Source organism: Homalodisca vitripennis, unplaced genomic scaffold, assembly GCF_021130785.1.
Source record: "Homalodisca vitripennis isolate AUS2020 unplaced genomic scaffold, UT_GWSS_2.1 ScUCBcl_1151;HRSCAF=4421, whole genome shotgun sequence".
Classification (NCBI taxonomy): Eukaryota; Metazoa; Arthropoda; class Insecta; order Hemiptera; family Cicadellidae; genus Homalodisca; species Homalodisca vitripennis.
The window spans coordinates 37,278-59,626 of NW_025777263.1; the positions used below are offsets into that span (position 1 = coordinate 37,278).

Sequence of the window (22,349 nt, forward strand, 5' to 3'; positions counted from 1 at the left end):
ACATCTTAGAATATACTCAAGCACACAGTAAATCAATCATTCTTGCTGGAGACATAAACATCGACAGGATGAAAACAACCCTAGACAACACTATCCTAGAAGATGAACTACACACCCATAACATCCGAAGACTGCCACTTCCTGCAACACGTATCACACATAGCACTGCCACCTCAATTGACTTCATATGCACAAACATAATCGAGGACAACATTGGCACAGCCATACTTGAAACTGGACTTTCTGACCATACTGCTCAAATTATAAAAATATATGACTGGAGAGTAAACATCCCTCCACAGATCATTCTCAAGAGAAACTTTTGTTATTCTAATACAGACCAGATAAAATCTCTCCTAATGAATAAAAACTGGAATGCTGTCTATATGGCCCCAGATGCAGAGCAAGCATACAACATCTTTCATAGAACTCTCCAAGCAACGCTAGACATTGCCTGTCCTACTAAAAAATGTAGTCAAAAACACAAAAGGAAACATGTGTATTATGACAACGAGGCCAAAGACCTTAAAAATGACTTTCTAAAAGCCCTGCACAAATTTGAGACCACAGGAAATACCCAAGACAAAGAAGATATGGTGGTTAAAAAAGAAAAATTATGATAAAAAACTTAGAGAAATAAGAAAAAATGCTAATGCTGACTTCATCAACTCAGCTGACAACAAAAGTAAAGCTCTTTGGAATGTCATAAACAATGAAAGAAGAGGAAAACATCAACTACAGCCAAACATATGTCTCTCAGTGAATGGGAAACATGTGGACAAACCCCACACAAACTGCAGACCACTTTAACACCTTCTTCACAGAAGTAGCAGAATTGACGGCTGAAACAGAATAACTGCTCCCCAGGGGACGCAGATGATAATGAAAAATTACGAAACTCCACACTTAACTATGTTGATAAATCTCTATATCTAACCCCAACATGCATCAATGAAGTACGGAACATCATAAATGCCCTAAAATCAAAATCTTCAAGTGGAGTGGATGAATATTCTTCTAAAATTGTGAAACACTGCTCTGAAGAGCTAATGCCCGCCTTTAGTCAGCATAATTAATAAGTCCTTCAGCCTTGGTGAGTTCCCTACAGCCCTTAAGCTCTCTAAAGTATACCCCAAACATAAAAAAGGTTCAACACTGGAAGTCCAAAATTACCGTCCCATCTCTCTAATCTCAACATTCTCAAAAATCATAGAAAAAATAGCTCTACACAGACTCATGGCTCACCTAAAACAAGAAAATCTGATAACCGAAAAGCAACATGGATTTTTTGAAAGGAAAATCAACCAGCTCTGCCATCATCAGCCTTGTTGAACATGTTATTGACCAAATAGACAAAGAACAATACGTATCTGCACTCTTTCTTGACTACAGCAAGGCGTTTGATTGCCTGGGCCACGACATCATCTCAAAAGAAATTAACATCATTAGGAATCAGAGACACAGCTAACAAATGGTTTGTAAGTTACCTCACAGGCCGATCTCAAATAGTCGAGCTGCAAACTACCATTTATGGTGTAACTACTTCACATCAATCCAATCCACTACCTGTTACCCGCGGAGTACCGCAAGGATCTGTTTTGGGCCCAGTTCTCTTTGTCTTATTTGTGAATGACTTCCCAGCTTATATACGTGATCACAATACCACTTGTGTGATGTATGCAGACGATACAACATTGTTGATTAAGAATGACTCTGCTGAAGGAGTGTACGAAAGTGCCACAAGCTCTCTCAGTAAAGCCCTCAATTACTGCAGAAGGAATGATCTAGCCATGAATCCATCGAAGACAGTTCACATCAACTTCAGCAAGAGGAAGGACCATATCCCTAACCCACTTGATGTATCAAGAAAAGACCATATCAAATTCCTTGGCGTAACTATTGACCACAAACTTACGTGGACTGAGCATGTAAACCAGGTTTGCAAAAAAAATCAGCACTGGTATATATGTAGTACGCCGAATAAAATGTTATCGGCAACTTGGAGGCAGCAGCAAAAACAGCTTACTATGCTTTGGTGGAAACTCATGTGAGGTATGGACTTGCTGTTTGGGGTGGATCCTCTGCAGGAAACCTGAACAGAGTACTACTCCTGCAGAAAAAAGCTATCCGAACCCTAGCGGGAACTCGAACACCAACAAAGCTGCCGACAAGCATTTAAAACCTTGGGAATTATGACAATTACTGCACTCTACATACAAGAAGTAATTTTGCACGTTGACCAACTGCATGTACAAACAGGAAAAAAAACCCTTCATACACATAACACACGCCATGCAGGAAATTACACACTACCTCTACATCGGACATCACTTTTCGAGGAAAAACCATCCTACATTGGTAGGAAGCTGAGGAACCTCCTGCCACAAGCTGTGAAAAAACCTCAAGGGAGCTGCCTTGAAAAGATGTCTTCACAACTTCCTGGTGGACCACCCAATATACACCATCGAAGAATTCACAGAAGTAAACAAGGAAGATTGGAGGCTCTGACATCTTGTATTGATTATTTATTAATATCAATTATGTAATTTGTTAACATTGTGACTCTATTACTGTTCTTGAAGAATATGTTAATAAAGAAATATGACTATGACTATGACTATGACTAAGCACAAAAAAGAAGATCACAAGAGGTGTACCCCAGGGCTCTGTGTTTGGGACCCATTATGTTCATTCTCTTCACAAATGACTTCCCTAAGTATATACAGGAATACAGCAACTGCATCATGTATGCTGATGACTCAGTGCTCCTGCTCGGCAGAAGAACTCCTGGTCAACTAGAAATAGATGCATACACAGCAGTGAATATGGCTATCCAATATTGTCATAACAATGACCTAGTTGTGAACGAGAAGAAGACAAAACAGCTCATTCTAGGGAGGTGTAGAAAAAAAACTCCAAGGCTACCAGAGACCGATGACACCACCTTTACCAAGTACCTTGGGGGTAACAGTTGACCAAGACCTTTCTTGGACACCACACATCAACAACCTCTGCAAAAAGCTAAGCACCAGACTGTATGTAATACGACGAATAAAAAATATAGGAAACACCATGACCACGAGGATTGCATACTTCTCCCTGTTTGAATCCTATATCCGCTATGGGATAGCAGCTTGGGGAGGGACAACTTCTGGCAACCTGCAACGCATACTTTTGAAACAAAAAAAAGCCATACGAATACTGGGTAATCTCCAACCACGAGAGTCTTGCAGGGATGCTTTCAAGCACCTCAAAATCTTAACAGTCATAGGCCTGTACATCCTGGAAACAGTAACGTATGTCCACATCAAGACTCCAGGCATAGCAGAAAGGGGTGAGCAATTCCATCACTACAACACCAGACGGGCCACTGACTACTGCCTTCCTGTGCACCGACTCCGCAGCACTGAACATAAGCCAAGCTACATCGGCGCCAAAATGTGGAACTGTTTGCCAGAGATGCTGAAAAAAGTGGATCAACAACAATTCGCTCGTCACTTGAAGACCTGGCTTCTCAATCGACCCTTCTACAGCATTGAAGAATTCATGAGCTGGCAAACTCAACCAGACTTTTGAAAAATTACTCAGAATTGTACTTGCTCCTCAGTAATATTGTATGACACTATACTTATCTTGACGATAACGTAATAAAGATATTTTTGATTTGATCAAATTTTTGTCTTTCTCCATTAGGTTACTTTTGAATACTGAACTCCTCCATCGATATTGTACTCTCTTCTAAACACCCACTATAGCCATTAAGATATCACTATTGTGTTTGTGTGTTGTTCGAGCTCTGTAACAACTTACATCTGGTGTGAGAGAGGATAGTGATTCAGACACTTAATTTGTTAGTGATTAAGTTTAACATTTTAGTGGAAAACTGTCAATGCCTTGTCAGTTTTTGTCTTTTATTATTTTATCAATAAAAGTATTAATATACAACTGATGTGATATTTGAATGGCTAAAAATGAAATAATTTTTTTTAGTTATAATCATTTAAATAATGTTATGTAAGAACATTTTTTAATGTAGGGGATTGCCTTTATTCCCAAATGAGAGAATTGGCCTCAATTCAAAATTGATGTAAAAATGGTTTTATAATATGGTTTACAGGAGGTAATTGTCTTAACATGTTCTGTAGTTGAATAGATGTAATCATGCATAATTATTGACTACTAAGCCAATTATTCTTCTAGCAACATTGCTGCTGACTTGTTCTCAATCAAGTCTTATAATACTTTGACAGGTAAAAATTATAAGAATGTTAGAATTGAGCTTATAATTTCTATATAAAATAACAGAGTAATCTGTAGTTTCTCTCTGAACAGATTATAGAGTTATTTGATTAACTATTTGACACATTTGTTTTAATGTAAATCAATATCATAGCTAATTTTGACAAGATCTTCATATTTTTTCATTCAGATTCTTATAATGAAACTATCTATAATAACATTTATACTGTGTAATTATTTGTTTGTACTTAAATTTACTTATTACCGTCAAACAACAAAGAAAGAATGTTCATTCAGCATTTCTTTCGCTGTCCTGGGCTGTAATTTTTACTAAATAACATATCATAATATCAAACTTTTCTGATAAAAAATATATTTCATTATATTTTTGATTAGATACTTTATGTAACTACTCAATATAATAGTAACATTTGGTGGTTTGAAAATAAGTAAGCCTGTAAAAAGTTGTAAAATTGATCTACGCTGTTTTTGTTAGTTAATAATAAATCTTTTATGAACCGTGTAAATTGTTATATCTAAACAAAATTAAATAATTTCTTTCTTAGTTTTTCAAATAAAAAAGTACGTACTTGAAGTACTATGTAATTTTTAAATATCTTTGGATGACATAAAACTTTACAGCCAAAGACTGCATCTTTAATAGTACTAGTCAAAACAGTGCAATTTGTTCTACATAACAAAATATGTACATAAAACTATGTATGATGCATTAAATCTTAATTTCTTTGCTCTTCAAGATGATAATATTTTTTTAAATATTAAAACATTTTTCAAATAGAATCTTATGGTCAAAACTAGAAAAAATATATCGTTTCCTTTTTTTTACATTGTTTAATTGTTTAAAATTTTATATACATGACTATGAGTTACAACACATTCATCTTACTTAATTTAATTTTTTTTTAAATTTTATAAGAACCTAAAGGTCGTAAAATCTTAGTTGATATAGGATTTTTGTTATAAAATTATAGAACAGTTACCAAAACTAAAAAGTGGATGAAACTATTTTTTCTGCTAAGACGAAAATAGCAACATCATCATTCTAAAATTACGCAGCTCTCATAGAACAATAAAAAAATAAGTGCTGTGTTCGGCAACTCTTTGCCTTTCCAATGGTATATGAATCACATCGATACTAGATTGTTTACATATTATAACAGATTAAATTAAGCGGGTGGGTGTGCCAAATCAGCGGATATCCGTTGATTGGCGTGTAACGAAATTAAACAATGGATATCCGTTGATAACCTCCCATTTCGACCTTCACCAAAAATTAGTGTGCGTGACAATCAATTTTTTATTAGTAAACACACTCACTTATCGTTTTCAAGAAAACCAGGGATGATTCTATATAAGTGGCTTGGTTCCACGTCATAAAAAATTGTGACTATTTTTGACTAAAAGTATTGGTACATTTTTTTAGACAAAATGAAAACAGTATTTATTTGTGGGAAAACAAGAACTGTATTTTACACATAAACTTCCACTAACAATTTTATCCTAACTATTTTACTTAGTGGAAAACCCTGGTCCTTTTATTCCAAGAGAAGTTGAAACCATAAGACTTGACTTTAGGCTTTACTTCTTTCTCAGCCCTCTAAAAAACCATTGCCAACCATTTTTCTCACAGAAGTCAATAGCATCATCCTTGCTGCGGAACTGAATACTCATGTTGGACAATGGATCACCGCTGTAACAAAAACAATCATTCCGCTGTAAAATTACAAACAAAAATTTGTCTCATTCCATAATATTTATTTTGCAGAAATACTGCAAGGCACCAAATATAATAAAACCTTTCAAAAATGTGTACTGAAACGTTTTAAAGTGAATTTTATTTGCAAAGCACAAAGTTTGGGAATTCAGTCTTACACTTTTCACGTATAACATGAATACATCTACTTATATATGTGTCAATTATAATTATTATTGAATGACAGAAATTTTTCAACATACTGTAATATAAATTATGCAATGAAACTCAAAAATAAAAAGACAGTTGTTTTAAAGTGCTACAATAATGTTATAACTTATTTTAACAATTAACTTTTTGATAAATGTGAGATTTTAAGAGTCAGCTGTAGTGAAACGATTTTAGTTTATTCTTCTAAGAACAAATTTAAATCTCATGTACTTTTAAACTGTTATCTTTTATCTTTGTTTTATGGAAGATGATCTTATTACATTTTTTAGTTTTTTTTTAAGTTTATACTTTTTGATACATATTTAAATGATTTAGAAAACAATACTGAATTAAAAAAAGCGTTTGGATTAATTACATATTTTAAATGAGATCCACCCTATAATTCAACAACTAAAAATTCATAAGTAGAAGTGTATGAGGTTGAACACTGAGAAAGGAAGGGCTGGTTATGTTTTATTACTCTTTGTTATATGTTAATACTATAAATAAGTTATTTATTTGAAGCTAAAAAGTGTAGTTTTTAGTCTGACCGTTGCTAAATTGTAAAGTTCTGTACGGACATTGTTTACGTGAATTCTTTTTAGACTTGGTCTAACACCGTACTAGTGACTATTTGTCTTGAAGTAATCATAGAAATATATGAAGAAAACATTGAAAAGACAATAAGAATAATCTTTTAAAAGTACTTAACAAACAAGTTTTACAACTTTTGTTAACATTAAAACAGGTGATTGCAGTAGCAATGGTGACAGTCAGAAGCATTTTGTTTTAATGCCATATTACAATGTCATATTTGTTTTTATATCTCAGAAATGTATATTGTATATGAGTTCTACCTGGATTTTTATGATCTCTTATATAGTATAGCTCAAAAATGTACAGGCTATAGGCCAGACAAAATGTGTTCAAGCATGAAATTTTATGAATAATAAAGGATGACATCTTTGTTTAAACACTTCTTTTGATTGCTTACTTAAATAGGAATAGTTTCTTTCCAAGCGCTTGTAAATTTACTGGACATTTGCAGAATATTTACTTTTTATGTATTACTTTGAGGAATAGCCGCGGCACTCAAAGGGTTAAAAGGAGAGCACAATAAAGAAGCGGTCTTACGTTGAGGCCCATCCCATGAGAGGGTTCTCCCATCGTTCTCTCGTCTCGAACTGCATCGACCACTGGCCCACATTGTCTGTTCCTGACTGCATGGCATTCTTCACAGTCTGGAAGATGTGAACTCTTCGAGACTTTATATGTTCTTCTGGAACTCCGGTGACTTTGGAGATGTCCACCTTAACAAGCCCAAAAAGTTTACTATCTTGGAAACAATAATGCATTTTATATAATAAATCTAATAAGACCATTATCTTCAGCTTTATAAACTAAACAGAAATTGTCTCCTTTGTACAGAACAGAAAGAAGCTTTTACACAGGGCGATACCCTGTCTACTTTTTAGACCAAAATACAAACCACACAAAGTAACAAGACAGTCACTACACTATCACTCGGCATGCATGGCACTCAAAGTACTGTACACTCGACTGTAACACACATGCACAACTCAACTGACATGATTCAGAGTGTGCTAGCTTGTTACGCCAGTCGCCACACAAAACGCCTGTCTGTACATATCACCATGGCATATTGCCGAGTCATTCTTTTTTACCAACTATCATATTTGGATTTATGATAAGAGACAACGTGTATTAGCAATGTTTCACAAAAATGTATCTTTACTGTCAACATTTGGCTCAATCATGAAAAACTCCTACTCGGTCAAAACATTTGTCACAAACAAATTTAGACAATCAAAACCATTTGAGGACAATTTTATTGAGACTTGGATTGAGGATTGAGACTTTGTTCTGTTTACTTTCTTATGGGGTGTGAGAATATAACAGCGTACTTACTTTGAAATCTTTGGGGAGGAAATTTTTTTAACGAATTCAAGCAATTAATTGCTGAGGTGTAATAGTTTGATGATGTTGCCACCCTCCTCCATAACGTTATACAACAACTACGTTTAATGATGGCTCCCGTACATACAAAATACATTAGAACACAAACAAATTGCACTTATGCACTATGCAATGGATTGCAAGATAGGCTACATTAACACAGCAAAAGCTTTGAAATCAAAACTAATCTGATCTAGTGAAATTACAGACGTAATGAGGACGAAGAAATGTTAGTGTGTGCTGACTGAAAGTCAGTGCAGATACTATCCAATAGTGAGTATTTACACTAACTTTTTATTAAAATGGAGCTTCACACATGGTTATTTAGGCTATAGAGTATAATGAACATTGTATCATCGTAACTTAAAGCAAATTTAAAATGTTTATTTTGTTAGCACAACAGTGATGGTTCAGAGTGACTATGAAATCTAAGTTTTACTTTGTTATAAATTGAAATCGATCCTCCTACCAAAGTGACTGTGGCTTGGTTAAAGTGTTACTGAAGTTAGTACATGTGACTTTTTAGGATTTAAATTTTGGGTACTTTGGGATTATAACGCCCAGACATGAATCGTTATTTGACATTTTGCTTCTACTGATTACTAGATTAGCGTAGAACAATATTTCGTCAATATAAAACAGGAATTGTCTTATCGGCAAACCCCTCCCCATTCTCAGACAGAGGTCAAAGTCGAGCGGTTGTTGCTGAGTCTCGCCGCCCGTTCAGCTGGTGTCACTTTGTTGTACTTCTGTGTTTTACCCCTACATTTCTCCAAACACAAAAAATTCAACAAAAACAAACATTATCAAACAAAAACTAAACTCGTTATTGAAAAAAACACACAAAACTTGTTTTTATTCTTGATCACACTCTGCCACCCAAAATGCGAGTGCCTCCGGCCATCAGCACGGCCTTCAGCAGCACCGTCGGTCAACGAAAGAAAAACATCCCTTGAGATAAAATATCAGTAAAATATCAAATTCTAGAGAGACTGATCAGAAATATAAATTGAATTGTAATGGAAAGGCAACCATGTACCGTGCAAAAAACTTAATGATAACCACGCGCGCGGCCTGCCGTAATTGGGACTCTCGAGAAAGATAAGATAACAGCGACAACAATACCGATCACAATACCTGGAAATGCTTGTTGATTGATGGAATGTTAGTTCTGTTACTCAACTACATCATTTTATAACGTTCTAAGTTTATTGAAAAAAGTTTAAGCGTTGGGGGCATATAACAGAATCTGACCCCATTAACAATTGATAATTGTTGTAAGTTTGTAATTTTGTAATTAAAGAGTTGTTTTTCGTTCTATCAAGTTTGTTTCTATAAAATTTATATTTTTGTGTTCTTCATACTGGTGTGGTCAGTATAATCCCAAAGTACCAAATTTTTTTATGTTTAGTGAATATTCCTAAAAAATAATAAAAATATGATAACACGATGGACTATAAAAACTTAAAATAACAACTCACTACAGTTATTACGCATATACTTACGTACGGTGATTATAAAATATGTAGGCCTACTTACCGGAGAATCAATAGTGATGTAACCCTCTTCAATCTGCTTGTCGTGGGCCACTTCATCAGGCAATATTGCAGCCTTGGGTTCAATGATCGGAGCATCCCTCAAATCTTTACATTTCACTGAAGCTGTAGCAACACTGCGATTCCTGGAAGACAAAGAACAAAATAGGCTATGTTCAAACAAAATCGGAAAATTAAAACTAAGAAATAATTATCTAATGGCTTGGGAAATGTTGGCAGGTTCTACATTATACAAATGTGTATGATATTTATTAATTTATCCAATGAGATAAAAATATACAACACATAAAAAAAAAATTGAAAGAAAAACACTAATCTTTTGAACAATTTAAAAAAAAATCACATTATGTAAATTTAACCAGCGATTCGTGACCAAAAAACTGACATCATGCCATGTACATAATCTGTGCTAAAAGAATAAAGTTTTTTTTATTCAATTTTTTGACGTACATGTTAACCTCCGACTCTCCCATGAAGGATACTATGACTCCCATTTTCAAAAGTTAACGATTTAGATTAAAATTTTGTCTAATGTTTTTAATTTACAATTTCTAAAAATAAACACACAAAAAAGTTTGTCATTGTTTCCTTGGGTTTTGGTGGAGGAAACGGGTTGAAATCCAGAGTTAAATAACATGATAAAGGATACAGTGTTACATACTTGTACTAGTCAGACTAAAATGGTTAAATATATTTTTAAATTAAAAGTTTCTTCTGTTTTTTTAATTAGTGGTAAATGTCTATTTTTTTCTAAAAATTCTACAGAGTTTTTATCTTTTCAATTTACTTTGAAGAGTATGAAACCCCTACCAAAAGATGTAACTGTGGGTGTGGACTACAAGTATTTGTACTAGTCACATTAAAATGGAAATATACAAATATGCAGGCATGGAAGGTCATAAAAGTTTCATGATGATACAAAACTAAGGTATAGGCCAATCATTTGGTGGGGTAAGTTACCGTGACCCCATACCCCCAACGTTTTTAACCCAAGAACTGGCAACTAAATTATCTCTATTGGCAGGCTACTTTACCAGGTTTTACAAGGGTATTTTATAAAAAATATGAGATGCATAAAAAATGATTTGATCATGCATTGTAGTATATCATTTTCTTCATTAAAATTTGTATTTTTTACTATGCATAATTTTACAAGTAACATTTTTTGTTTTTTCTATATTTGAAACTTTTGAATGTTTTGTTTTTTTCTAGGGGGTGGTATATTTGTACTCAATAAAAATTCCAAAATATAAAAATTATTTATACATTTCTCTGGTTTAAAAATATATAGTTTGATGAACTTGTTTAATACATTTTTATTTTTATACTGATAAAACTTGCAACCGGGCATTTTTAAGAAAAATTTACATTACCCTGGTCATACTATATTACAACAATAATAGTTATTACTTACATGAAACACATATTATATAACATCAAGAGTTAGCAATAACATACCATTTATCAATGACAAGTACAAGTACAAAATTGTATATACTCATCTAATATATGAACTCGGAAAGAATAAATTTTTTTACATGTCAAACTTCACACATTAAGCAATGTTCAAAATTTTACATCTTACATCTTACACTGGGCCTAATCAGAATCACTCCCGCTGTCATGGTGTACTGGTTCACTTTCTACCACTAAATAGATTACGAAATGGGTTATTTTGAAACAAAACACTAATTATTTGTTTCACTACACCACTCTCGTGAAAGAGATATACTTTCCAAAACATGTCAATACCACTTGACTAAATAATAACCTCAAATAATATTACATACTTGCAACAAGAAACATAAACAAACTAACCAATATGTAAACAACAGCAAAGAAATGACAAGAATGAAAATTAAATACAATATTCTTCTTCTCTCCGACTTTTATCAAAGATCGAAAAGTACCAAAATTCATATTAATCGATACATTTATTTTTTTGCTATTGAATGCTACAATTACTTCCGTTGCATCAATGTTTACACCGTTGCCGCAGTGACAGTCACCAGTTGTTCAGAGTGATAGACCGTCGCTGTAGTGATCGTCACCATTACCTGGATTATCCAATGACCAAAGCGCAAACCATTCTTCAAAAATAAACACACCGGTATTGTTGGATTGTTGACATTATAATAAGCTAGCATTAACTTTGTTAGTGGATTGATTAAATCTACCTAAGCAACATATGCGTTCCAGTACACAGCTGTTATAAATTAAACAAAAATAATTTCAAATGATTAACATTGGAAACTGTGAAAAGCTGTAGAGCTCAATGTATTTAAAATCCATAAAAGGCTTGGAGTGTAAGAGCTTTCGATTTAAACAAGGTGTATCCCTGTTTTAGTCGATAATCAGAGTATGGTAGGCTATTACGATAGAAATTGACTGCCAAATTTGGTAAACCAAGTAACAAAGGCCAATGTTTAAGTATGAAAATTGGAGGTTGGATCAATCATGTTTCTTGTACAGATCATGTCCTTTTGACCTGTTTACTGAAACCAAAAAAAAGATTACAAAATAATTTGTTACTGAAATTTGCGACAGTGTGAAAGAATGCTACTGAAATTTTACAAGCCATGAAAGTTAAAACTAACCTTAAAAGCGATGCAGGTTTAATTGAGTTTAAAATTAGTCTAGTTGACACTAACGAAGCCATTTTATCCTTCACTAATCAGTAATCACTACCCAAAATCAGTTCAATTGTATGAACTTTTTATTTTTGTTCGTACCAACTGATTGGTTAACAGTCAGGTGTTAAACCTAAACCACTGAACTTAAAACAAAAAAAAGAAGCAGACAGCGATTATGGCAGTGTTGCCATTTGCCAGTGTCATTACTCTCGTTACACCTAATCTTTAAAATCGTCTAAAATCTATCAATGTCATCTACAGACTGCCATACTATATTTAATGTTGGACAGAATCCTATGTAGACTACCATTACAGCGCTAAGCGCTTTATATTGAAGGAAGAAAAATCGTACCGCTTTAACAGGATTGTCAAATTCAAAAATATTAACTAAACGAAACAATACACCTATTGAGTAGAGATTACGGGGCACACGACAGTGTTTTCTTGATATATTGGCCATGAGAAGATAATCCTAAGAATATGGATTTTGATGTTACAAAAAGTAAATAAACACTGCGATACGTGCCTTTGTAAGAGAGAGTTCTGTCTTTTACATTCAAAGGGTCGGTAGCTAAGTCTGTCGGTCGTTTACCATTACTACCGCATTGGGCAGCGGCGCTCAGTTTGATAAAAAAATACTCAATAACTGGCAAAATGTATGTTAAACCCTAATTGTCCTTAACAGTTAAAGTTGTCTCATACTATTCCGACCCTGAGAGTTAAAAATTCTGACTGCTTTCGTTTAAGATCTTCCTTGAAACATTGCAAGAGTGCACTAGAAAAAAAAATCGGCCCATTCAATAAAAATTATTTAGCAGTTCAAATGTATCAGGTTTACACAGTATATAATATAACAATGTGCATACAATCTTTACTTGCTCTCTAGATATGCCTAGGTGTATTTGAATAACAGCTTCTTATTTCTTTTGATAGGGTTTGGAGCCTCCTGTGTTACGCATTTCGCATGTTCATGTATCTGTTTTTCAGGACCTCTATGAGTTGTGGTCATGAAATTTAAGAAAGAGACAATTGAGTTTAGAGACGTCATAATTTACAAAAACATGCGTTTAAGTCATTACATCCCTATGGGGATTGAGTGGCAGAAACGTCGTTCTGTAAAGCTAGTTCTCCCCTGTGACACATAGATAGCACTACCATACTAAATAGATTGCTTAGAGTTTATAACAATTTAATACAAATATAAACATATATTTTATTTTTCTAGTAGTAACCTCATTTTTTAAGAATTACATTTAACATCTTGAAGTTTTTATTACTTTTGTCAGAGTTCAATCACGTAACTTGTTTAAAACTTGACTTCGGGACGGCGAGGGAGGATTTGCCATTTGCGTTCGCAGTACAGCAGACAACACTCTAACCCGAAAAACAACTTTCGACAGACCGATGTTTATCATTTTCAATTTCGACATGGAAGTAATTGAGGCGGGGCTTTACACCAAGTTTAAATAATCTAAATTAATTAACTTAATTGAATGTTGTTGTGCATACAGACGCACACTCACTAAAACGGAAATTTGCTATTTAAATTAACTAGTATGAGAGACTCTGCTAGGCGCTTAGCCAATTAAATTTTGTATTGCATAACTTTAAATGAGTCAATTCATTTTAAGGGCACAATCAATATTCGAAATGCCATACACAAGTTACATGCTCCGTCCATCCCAGTTTCATCATAAAACAAATCATCAGTAATCCAAATCAATCACACATTAAAAAGTCTTTTACCATTTATATTGCTACGAAGATGGCATTGCAGGTATATTCCAAAGTATATGTAGTGTATATTAATAAACCAATCTTAGCCTTTAGAGTTTGTAATAATAATTTATTATATCATTCTGACGTCATGTACTAACACAATACCTATGACGAATCGCTGACTGACTTACTTATTTCGAAAAACATAGACCTAATGTCCTGATCCTGAACACTTCCCTTGAGAAATTGAAAATAATTTTCTAAATAAAAATACTTCGCTTGAACTTGTGTGGCAGTTTAACTTAGCCACGTATAAAAAATAGGAGTGTTCAGCGTAATGATTGTTTTATTGTACTGTCTTGTACTATAATTGGTATGAATCAAGGTAAAATGTTCAAATCTTATATGAAATCCAACAACATAACATATATCGATACATTACTGAAAATGTCATCACTTTCAAAGAACTAACGTTCACCATATACTCTATTTATTAATTTGTTTATTCTGTATTTTTTTGTAAATTTCCAATGAAGTTACTTTTAAAATCAGTGTAACTAGGGTTACTTCCATAACAGACAGAATTCGGGACTCTCCATGGAACGATGTTCAACAATGAAAAAAACGGAAATAGATGTTTGCACCAAAATTCAACTCTCTAAGTCAACCTACCAAGTTTAGAGTTTATCTCGTTCGACATTTATCGTGCGTACAGATATGGAGCAATCGGATTGTCACCAACTGACTGGAGAGGCTTCGGTTTCGCTAAAACTCTCATCCAATACGATAATTCTTGTGTGCTAATCACTGTTCTTTTCGTTTGTTTCTAGTGTGCAACTACAAGTTTTAAGTGGCATTAGACTATAGATGAAGGCATATATTTAAAAGCAAAATCTTCTTATAGGCTCTAATAAAGAGTACTATATATCAAATTAAAGAAAAAAACAAAGGATATTATATTTTTGTGCAAAAACATTATTTTTTGCTATGAACTTACGGCAGAGAAAATAGAATATGAAGAATCGTGTAAAAGAAAAAGACAATATAACTATTTGAGAAAAACACGGAAATATCGATTGAACAATATATGAACCTCCGCTGCGTCGGTGATTCAAATCTTTGACTGTCCGTAACAAAAATCGAGAATGAGAACAGCTGTTTTTAAAATGGATGTTGTTGTGTTTTTGATTGTTACTATTGACAACAACGTCAACACAAACGGCAGTGATTTTGAACGATCTTTAAAATACAAAAATAACCTATGTGAGGTACACATTTGAATTTTGTTTACTTATCAGTGAGAACAATATACCCTATTATCAGAATATTATATATTTTGTTTTAGACTATAATGAGTAGCTTTTATAGAGACTTGTTGGATCATGGGAATGAAGATTCTGAGATGTCGGAAATTGGGCCAGAAGACATGGATAATATAATTAAAGTAAGTAGGGCCTATTCCGTAAATGTTTCCTAGAGGTTTTGAATTGAGGAATTAAAAAAAAAAAATTGGTATAAAGATTTTTTATGAATGGTGTGATCTTGCAGTGGTTTTTATCTAAGCTAGCATATCAAGAAATATAAATTTCTCATTGATTTACAAACACATTGCCAATCTTCTATGGATGTTTAAAGCAGATTTTTAAATAGGCCAAATTAATAGACACATTAGCAGCATTTTAAAGTGAGCGTAGATGAAATTCAACATTTAAACAAATAATTCGGGTTAAACTGTAATAAGCGGTCTTTCACTTGTTATTTGATAACTATTATCGAACAATTTGATATATCATCCAACGTTGATATTATATAATAATCTTACGCTACAAAAATTATAGTAAATTAACCATAAGAATAATACAATTTTTAATTCAATAAATTTAACAATAACATAAAATAAAAGAAACTTAATAAAAAGATAACAACAGTGTGCCACGTGTGCTGTTCACTTCTTGTTTTAAAACTCATCATTGGAAATGATAGATTTATTAATGTGGAGTATTGGTATGGGTGTCTATGTTTGGTGCTGGTATAGGCTATAAATAAAACATCAGTTTATGATGTACTGTTTTTTTCAAACTTTATTTTTCAAATTTGTTTTTTAGCAAATCTGAACTTCCTTGTTCAGATGTTTTAGGGGACTCTAATATAACAGTAAAAGGACCATTGTTAACTAAAGTCATCTCTTTGTGGCCTCCAAATTTTCCCTCTGGAACAAAAGCACAAAATGTTTGAATTAGGCAGTTTTTAACATATGGAGTAATGGCCTATTTCAATATTAGACTGTCAAATGTTTTTGGTTATGGAAAATCCTAAAAACCTGTATAACAAACATAAGAGATAAAACATTTATAATTAAATATTTGTGTAAAAATGCAGATATAAACAAGGTGACAGGTGCTCACCATAATTTGAGTTATAGGAACCCTTTGTATTAATTCCTTATAAGTTACCATGTCATATTCAATTAATTCATTGCTAAGTTCCAAGTGTATATTTCAATTTAGCCTTTCAGTTAGTTTTAGTAGGCTAATGGTAAATCAAGTAACAAATTAAACATCTTATAAATAAACATGAATCACAAGATGTGTTGCTAAGCGCTAATGTTGAGAACGGTTAGACCAGTTTGGCTAATCCTTTTTTTAAATATTCATTGCAATCCAAGGAAGGTTTATAATATGAAGAGAAAGATTTAAAAGTGATCTGGAATATTTTGTAATTCAGAAAAACTTTGAGTATATATGTTTTATAATCCAAATTGAACTAAGTTTCAGCTACAGTTTGACAAATTGGCTAAAACGGCTGTTTACATTTTAATTTTATATTAAGTATACAGTGCTTGATCAGTAGTGTTGTGGAGACAGTAAATAAAAAGTTAAATGGCTAAAAGTAGGCACCTTTTACTCGAAGTATGCTGCTCAGTCCTATGTTTTCTTTTTTGGGACAACAAGGGCAAACTCTACGTTGGTAATGGAAATATCTTAGTTCAGAATTATATGACAAGGGCTAGAAGTGAATGCTTTTTGACTAAAGTAGGTTTTCAGGACCTGTTTATTTGCGTTTTATTGATCAGGGTTAAAAAGGCAGACTCAGCTGTAATTGTAATTAATTTAAACCAGAAATGCTCCTATATGTGAAAAACATGATAGTCAGGTTAAAATCTGATACACTTAATCATTAACACTTAAATAATAATCTACCTGATATATTCCTACTAACTTTTGAAACATTTTATAGGACCATCATAAGTGCATGGCTAAGGTGCTACTCTCAGATGCAGCAGTTGACCTTGAAGTCGCGAGTTCGATTCCCACGCCTGACACTTGTACTCAAGGGTAAAACTGGTTGGAAGGCCCACTTTAAATTTAACGGTGGTTGGCTTTTGGTGTAAGTTGACGAGATCAATGTATCCTTGTATAAGTGTACCAAACTCAAAACACCCGTTTTGTATTTTATGTATTTAGTGTTAAAAAAGAAACCACTCGTTTTGTGATTGCAATTTATATTTTGCAAGGCATTTATTACTGAATTTTGAACATAATAATATCTTTTAAGAGTTAAAAAGCCATTTAAACCATACTTTTAGGATACATTTTAGGAAAAATTACCATCAGTATGAGGGTTAAATTTTCATTCCTTATTACAATATAGGTAATAAAAGTGATTGGTGCTTCAGAAATTTGACTTAAGTTGAACCCTTTGCAATCACCATAGCATGGGTCACCATACCCATTGATACCAAATTATAATATCAAGAAAATGTTTGGTGATATACTTGAGTTTTTGAATAGTACATAAGATTTATGGATGATTGTGAGAATGTTGAAGTTGATGACAACTCTGTCTCTCTTATAACATAGAAGTAATAAAGAAACAACTTTAAAAACATTGATAAAATTGTGCAACAACACCAATGCTGAGTATTTGGTTCATGGTAGAGATGGTGATATTGACAGGGAGATAGCAAACAATTTGCACAAGAATTTATAAATGAAGAAAGTTTGTGACAAAAAGGTACACACCAAAATACTTTTTACATGAACGAAAAGAAAGCAAGAAAGTCAATTATTCTGAGGAGCGATTTACTGTAGATCCTGAATTGGTAGAGTCTAAACTGAAGGTCATACTCGTAGATTTATCAGTATTAAGGGCATTATGATTGAGCGAAGGACCTTGTAGCTAAATAATAAAAAGTACTACATTTAGGTCCTGCCATGCTGTGAGAAAAAAACAGGCCTGTGGAATAGCAAATACTGAATTCTACACCAAGACTATGTGCAAGCCCACAACATGCTCTCAGCACATGTGAAGCAGTTCTAGGTTGATAAGGGCATTCCTGTGCTTGAACATCCATGTGGAAAGTGTATTAAAGAGATCAAGTCTAAAACGGTAAACAGACTGATGGTCTGCAACGTTGTCTTGAACAATGGAAAATTCACATGCAGTGATGCCTAGATAGAGTAGGTGAAATGATATAAAGGGAATGAATGAATGAGTGAACATTTATTGTCATATAACATCTTACAAGATCTAGCTATGCTTTTGAGAAAGATGACACAGTCAGAAATAGAACAATAATAAATATTGTCATTGCTACATAATCTAACCTAATATTATTTTATATAAAAAAATACCATTAATAAACTGCACATAAAGCTTTACGAAGATGTCAGACATTAATAGGATAAACAATTAAATTTGTCAAACTTAGACATCAGTAATAATACTGCTAAATAAATATAAACGTATACATCCAACAATTGCCTTTCCTCGGTCTCCCATCGTTAGTAGTAATATTACCATCAATTTACAATAACAGGATTCCAACTAAAATGATTTGCTAACAAATAAATAAACTGTAATATAAATAACAGTATTAAAATTTTCAGCTATGAATAAAGTAATTATAAACTAATTAAAAGTATTAAAACTTCTTATTTCAAACATTTATTTTGTAAAACATTGCTGAGTCAGATAACGTTAAAATTGTAGCTCATCATAAAGTAATAACAATCATTAATTAAAACAATTAGCAAATAAAACAATAAAATTGGTAACAATATAACATATTAAATTTATCTCAGGGAATTAACTCTATTTAAACAAAATTCAGGATAAAATATGTTTTTTAAAATTAATCCTGTTATTTAAATGTCACGCTTTGTACACTGTTCCTTATTTTCAAATTGTACTGCCATTTCAATGTGACACATGTTACATTCTATTTGTATTTGTTACTTTATTTTTAATTTTTATTTTCTTACCTTTTATTTTGCTGGGTTTGTATATTTCCCTTAATCTTTGTAACATTTGTTTGAACAGGTCGTTTGAATATTTAGGATCCATAGCATTACGGAAACTGACTTTGTTCCCTTTCAGCTTGTTGTATAAGCTGATTTGGCTCTGACAGAGTATTTCGTAATCCAAATCCATTATGCTGCGAGTGGGCTTCCCCTCGTACAGCCGCAAATGGACAATTTTTTGAGCCCTCCAGTGTAAAAACAAACAATATTTTTTTTAAAGTCACAGTGGAGAATACTTCTATAAGGTCAGATAAAGAATGGTGCTAAATAACAATGTATAGCTTGATTACGTCCTTACATGTATTCAACGTCTCGAATCGTGTCATCTCTGGATATCCCCAGTAGGATACAAAGACCTGGTCCTATCGCAGTGACCAGCTTTTGGTTCACTGTAACATGTTCGACAGACAAGTATTATACGAGTTGGTAAACCTGGATCCAATAATATATCTCTTGTTATAAGAATTTCTTGATTTTTGTATAGCAATTTCAGCAATACACATATGGTATCAGTTAAAAACTCTCATATACTCTAGATGTGCTTTTTGTGGATTTAAGATACATCCAACTATAATAGGGCTTGCTTCATCAGCCTCCAAAATTCTAGTGTTAATCTATGAGAGCATTTTGTTTAGTTAATAAACAGCTGATTACTAAAACACAAGTATGTTCAGGTTTTTATTCTGAACCAACATTTGAGGTTTATTTTCCTGGGTCTGTTGAACCAAAATGGTATTTCTTCCAGTTGTTCTTTACCTCAGGGACATTTCAGTGTCCAAGAAAGGTTTCCTGCTGAAGTACAATATGCTTGGATGACTTCCAACAAGAATAGTATTTGTCTGTTCATCTGTAACAGTTCTGAATTAATTAATGCAATAATTAATTAAATTGAAAAATGTTGCAATCAATTGATAGCCTTAAACAAATTAATTAGGTGAAATCAAAGTATTTTGGAAAATATTATTTAATTTAAGGAATGTTATTTATATACACCACAAAATGGCTTGATGTATGTTGTCTGAAGCAATTTTATTGAAAATCATATTACGCAAATGACAATATCAACTCTGATTGACTGAAGAAAGGTGTTTTGGAAGAGCTACACAAATGTGCTAACTGTCTTGAAGAAGAAGTATGATTCCATTTTAGGATTAGATTGGGAGCTTTGGAAGAGAGTACACTTCAACGTTTATCAGCTCTGTTTGGGCGTGGTCCTGTGTTTTAAAATTATTATTTAATCACGTGAAATGTAACAAATTTATACATGTAAAAAGTTATAAATATCAAGTAAATTGGCATAATTGAGTGAATTTTAAATGGTGTTGAAGTAAAATTCACTTTTTGTAGTCTAGCAACAATTTTGACATTTTTATGAACTCTATTCTGAAATATGCCACATTATAGTGGTATTGTAAGTTATACAGTACATTACTCCCAAAAAATGTATAAATGATAATTTGACATTACATACAAACAATAAACTACATCTTCTAAGAGTCTTTTATAGATGAAAGAACTTTTTAATAAATTAAAATGTTTAAAATTAACTAGTAACAATCCTGAATTGATTATCCATATAATCCCCAGGAATTGGAGGATTTTTACATACCACCAATATTATTCTGGAGTTCTCTGTTGTTCCAATATTGGATTTATTGGAACATTTCAGTTAATGAGTGTGTTAAAACAGAAAGTGATTATTCCTTTAGCTTCTTGGGAGCTTATATGATAGAATACTAAATTTTAATTTAAGTTTTGTAGTAAACGGAAATCCCAATAAAAATATTAGACAATTTTGGGAATCTTTAATCTTGGATACCTTTTTATACGACAAGCACATCTGCTGAGTTGTTTCTGATACAAAAATTCAACTTGTTAATTAAATAAACTTGTACATCTATAAGGTGTTCAGTAACAACAATAATAAAAATTATATTGTTTGGTGTACTTTTTAAAGAACAATATTTACATAACAGTTTTATATTAACTTCTACTAATTACATTACTTACAATTGTAGACTTAAGTAAACTGTAGTTTTGACAAAAGGTTGAGAAACCTGCAATGTTGAAAAACCATTCTTGCTGAAAAACTTCTACAGTAATCAATATACTTAATTATATTAAATTTGGTACAGTAAAATTGTTAGAAAAAGTTATTTGTCATTTATTCTTTCAGATGTCAAATATTGGTAATTTGGAAGTGTTAGATTTGGATCAATAAGTATAGTAAACTATTATATATGAACCTAAGTAGTCAATAGTAAGTAAGTACACGTGTTAAGCCATACTTAATATACTTGCGTTTGTCACACGCTGAATAACAGCTCTCATTGTCTGTACTGATATCTCAGTTTAAAGTCAGCAATTTGATCCAACAGATATACTAATGTCAAATATCATATATGCTTTACTATCTAGTAACTGTATTCTTTACTGAAAAAGGTCTTGAGTTTAGTTTCAGGGCAACATTTTCAAAATATATATTATTTATATTGCAATTGAAATTCTAAATACTGTATTTATATGAAAATCTCAAGATCCTGGTAGTAAAAAAATTCATAAAATTAATAGTAATAAGATAAATAAATATAATAAATAACAAATTGTAATTAAAATCATAAATAATAAAAGTTTATAAAATGCACTAATATAATACAAAAATATATTGATTAGTAGATATAGATATAGTAGTATAGATTACGAGAGCGATGTCTATAAGATATGCGGCGGTACAACGTGTAGCTACCGAAAACGACGAGTAACGAGAATACCGATTAGAAGAAAATAGACGTTGTGGGGCTTTAAAACTTAGTAATATTTGCCGACATATAAATGTGCCGTTACTGCAGCTATGCAATATCATGTTTAGAACCATTTGAAATGTTGTGTACCCATTGTGGTGCATTGCATTTTCCTGAGGAACGTGTTTCTAATCGCATAAATAGAAATTATTTTGGTGTCTGTTTGCATGTACAAATTTTAATGGAGCAACCAAAAT

At 32.6% G+C, this 22,349-nt stretch overlaps 2 protein-coding genes across 3 annotated transcripts; both read right to left on the reverse strand.

Annotated features, from left to right (window-relative positions):
• Positions 1–5,773: 5,773 nt before the first annotated feature.
• Positions 5,774–12,471, reverse strand: LOC124371241 (NADH dehydrogenase [ubiquinone] iron-sulfur protein 4, mitochondrial-like). Its single transcript, XM_046829578.1, is given in 5 exon segments — positions 5,774–5,859; positions 5,862–5,950; positions 7,298–7,473; positions 9,680–9,821; positions 12,294–12,471. Coding segments are annotated over 5 exon segments (555 nt in total). The 5' UTR covers positions 12,356–12,471.
• Positions 12,472–16,124: 3,653 nt separating this feature from the next.
• Positions 16,125–21,696, reverse strand: LOC124371238 (D-aminoacyl-tRNA deacylase-like). 2 transcript variants are annotated; one of them, XM_046829575.1, is made up of 4 exons: positions 21,640–21,696; positions 19,650–19,740; positions 19,313–19,536; positions 16,125–16,257 (listed from the first exon to the last, which is right to left on the reverse strand). In XM_046829575.1, the coding sequence occupies exons 1-4, from the start codon at positions 21,680–21,682 to the stop codon at positions 16,130–16,132; spliced, it is 486 nt and encodes a 161-aa protein (XP_046685531.1). In that variant the 5' UTR covers positions 21,683–21,696; the 3' UTR covers positions 16,125–16,129. The 2 variants fall into 2 exon arrangements, with proteins under 2 accessions (XP_046685531.1, XP_046685532.1); XM_046829576.1 differs by lacking the exon at positions 19,313–19,536.
• Between the last annotated feature and the right edge of the window lie 653 nt (positions 21,697–22,349).

Coding starts and splice junctions, on each gene's coding strand:
- LOC124371238 (XM_046829575.1), bottom strand. CDS start 21,682: ATGAGAGCTGTTATTCAGCGTGTGACAAACGCAAGTATATTAA. Junction 19,741..21,639: donor GACAAACGCAAGTATATTAA/GTATGGCTTAAC, acceptor AACATGTTACAG/TGAACCAAAAGCTGGTCACT. Junction 16,258..19,312: donor CAAACCCAGCAAAATAAAAG/GTAAGAAAATAA, acceptor CTTTTGTTCCAG/AGGGAAAATTTGGAGGCCAC.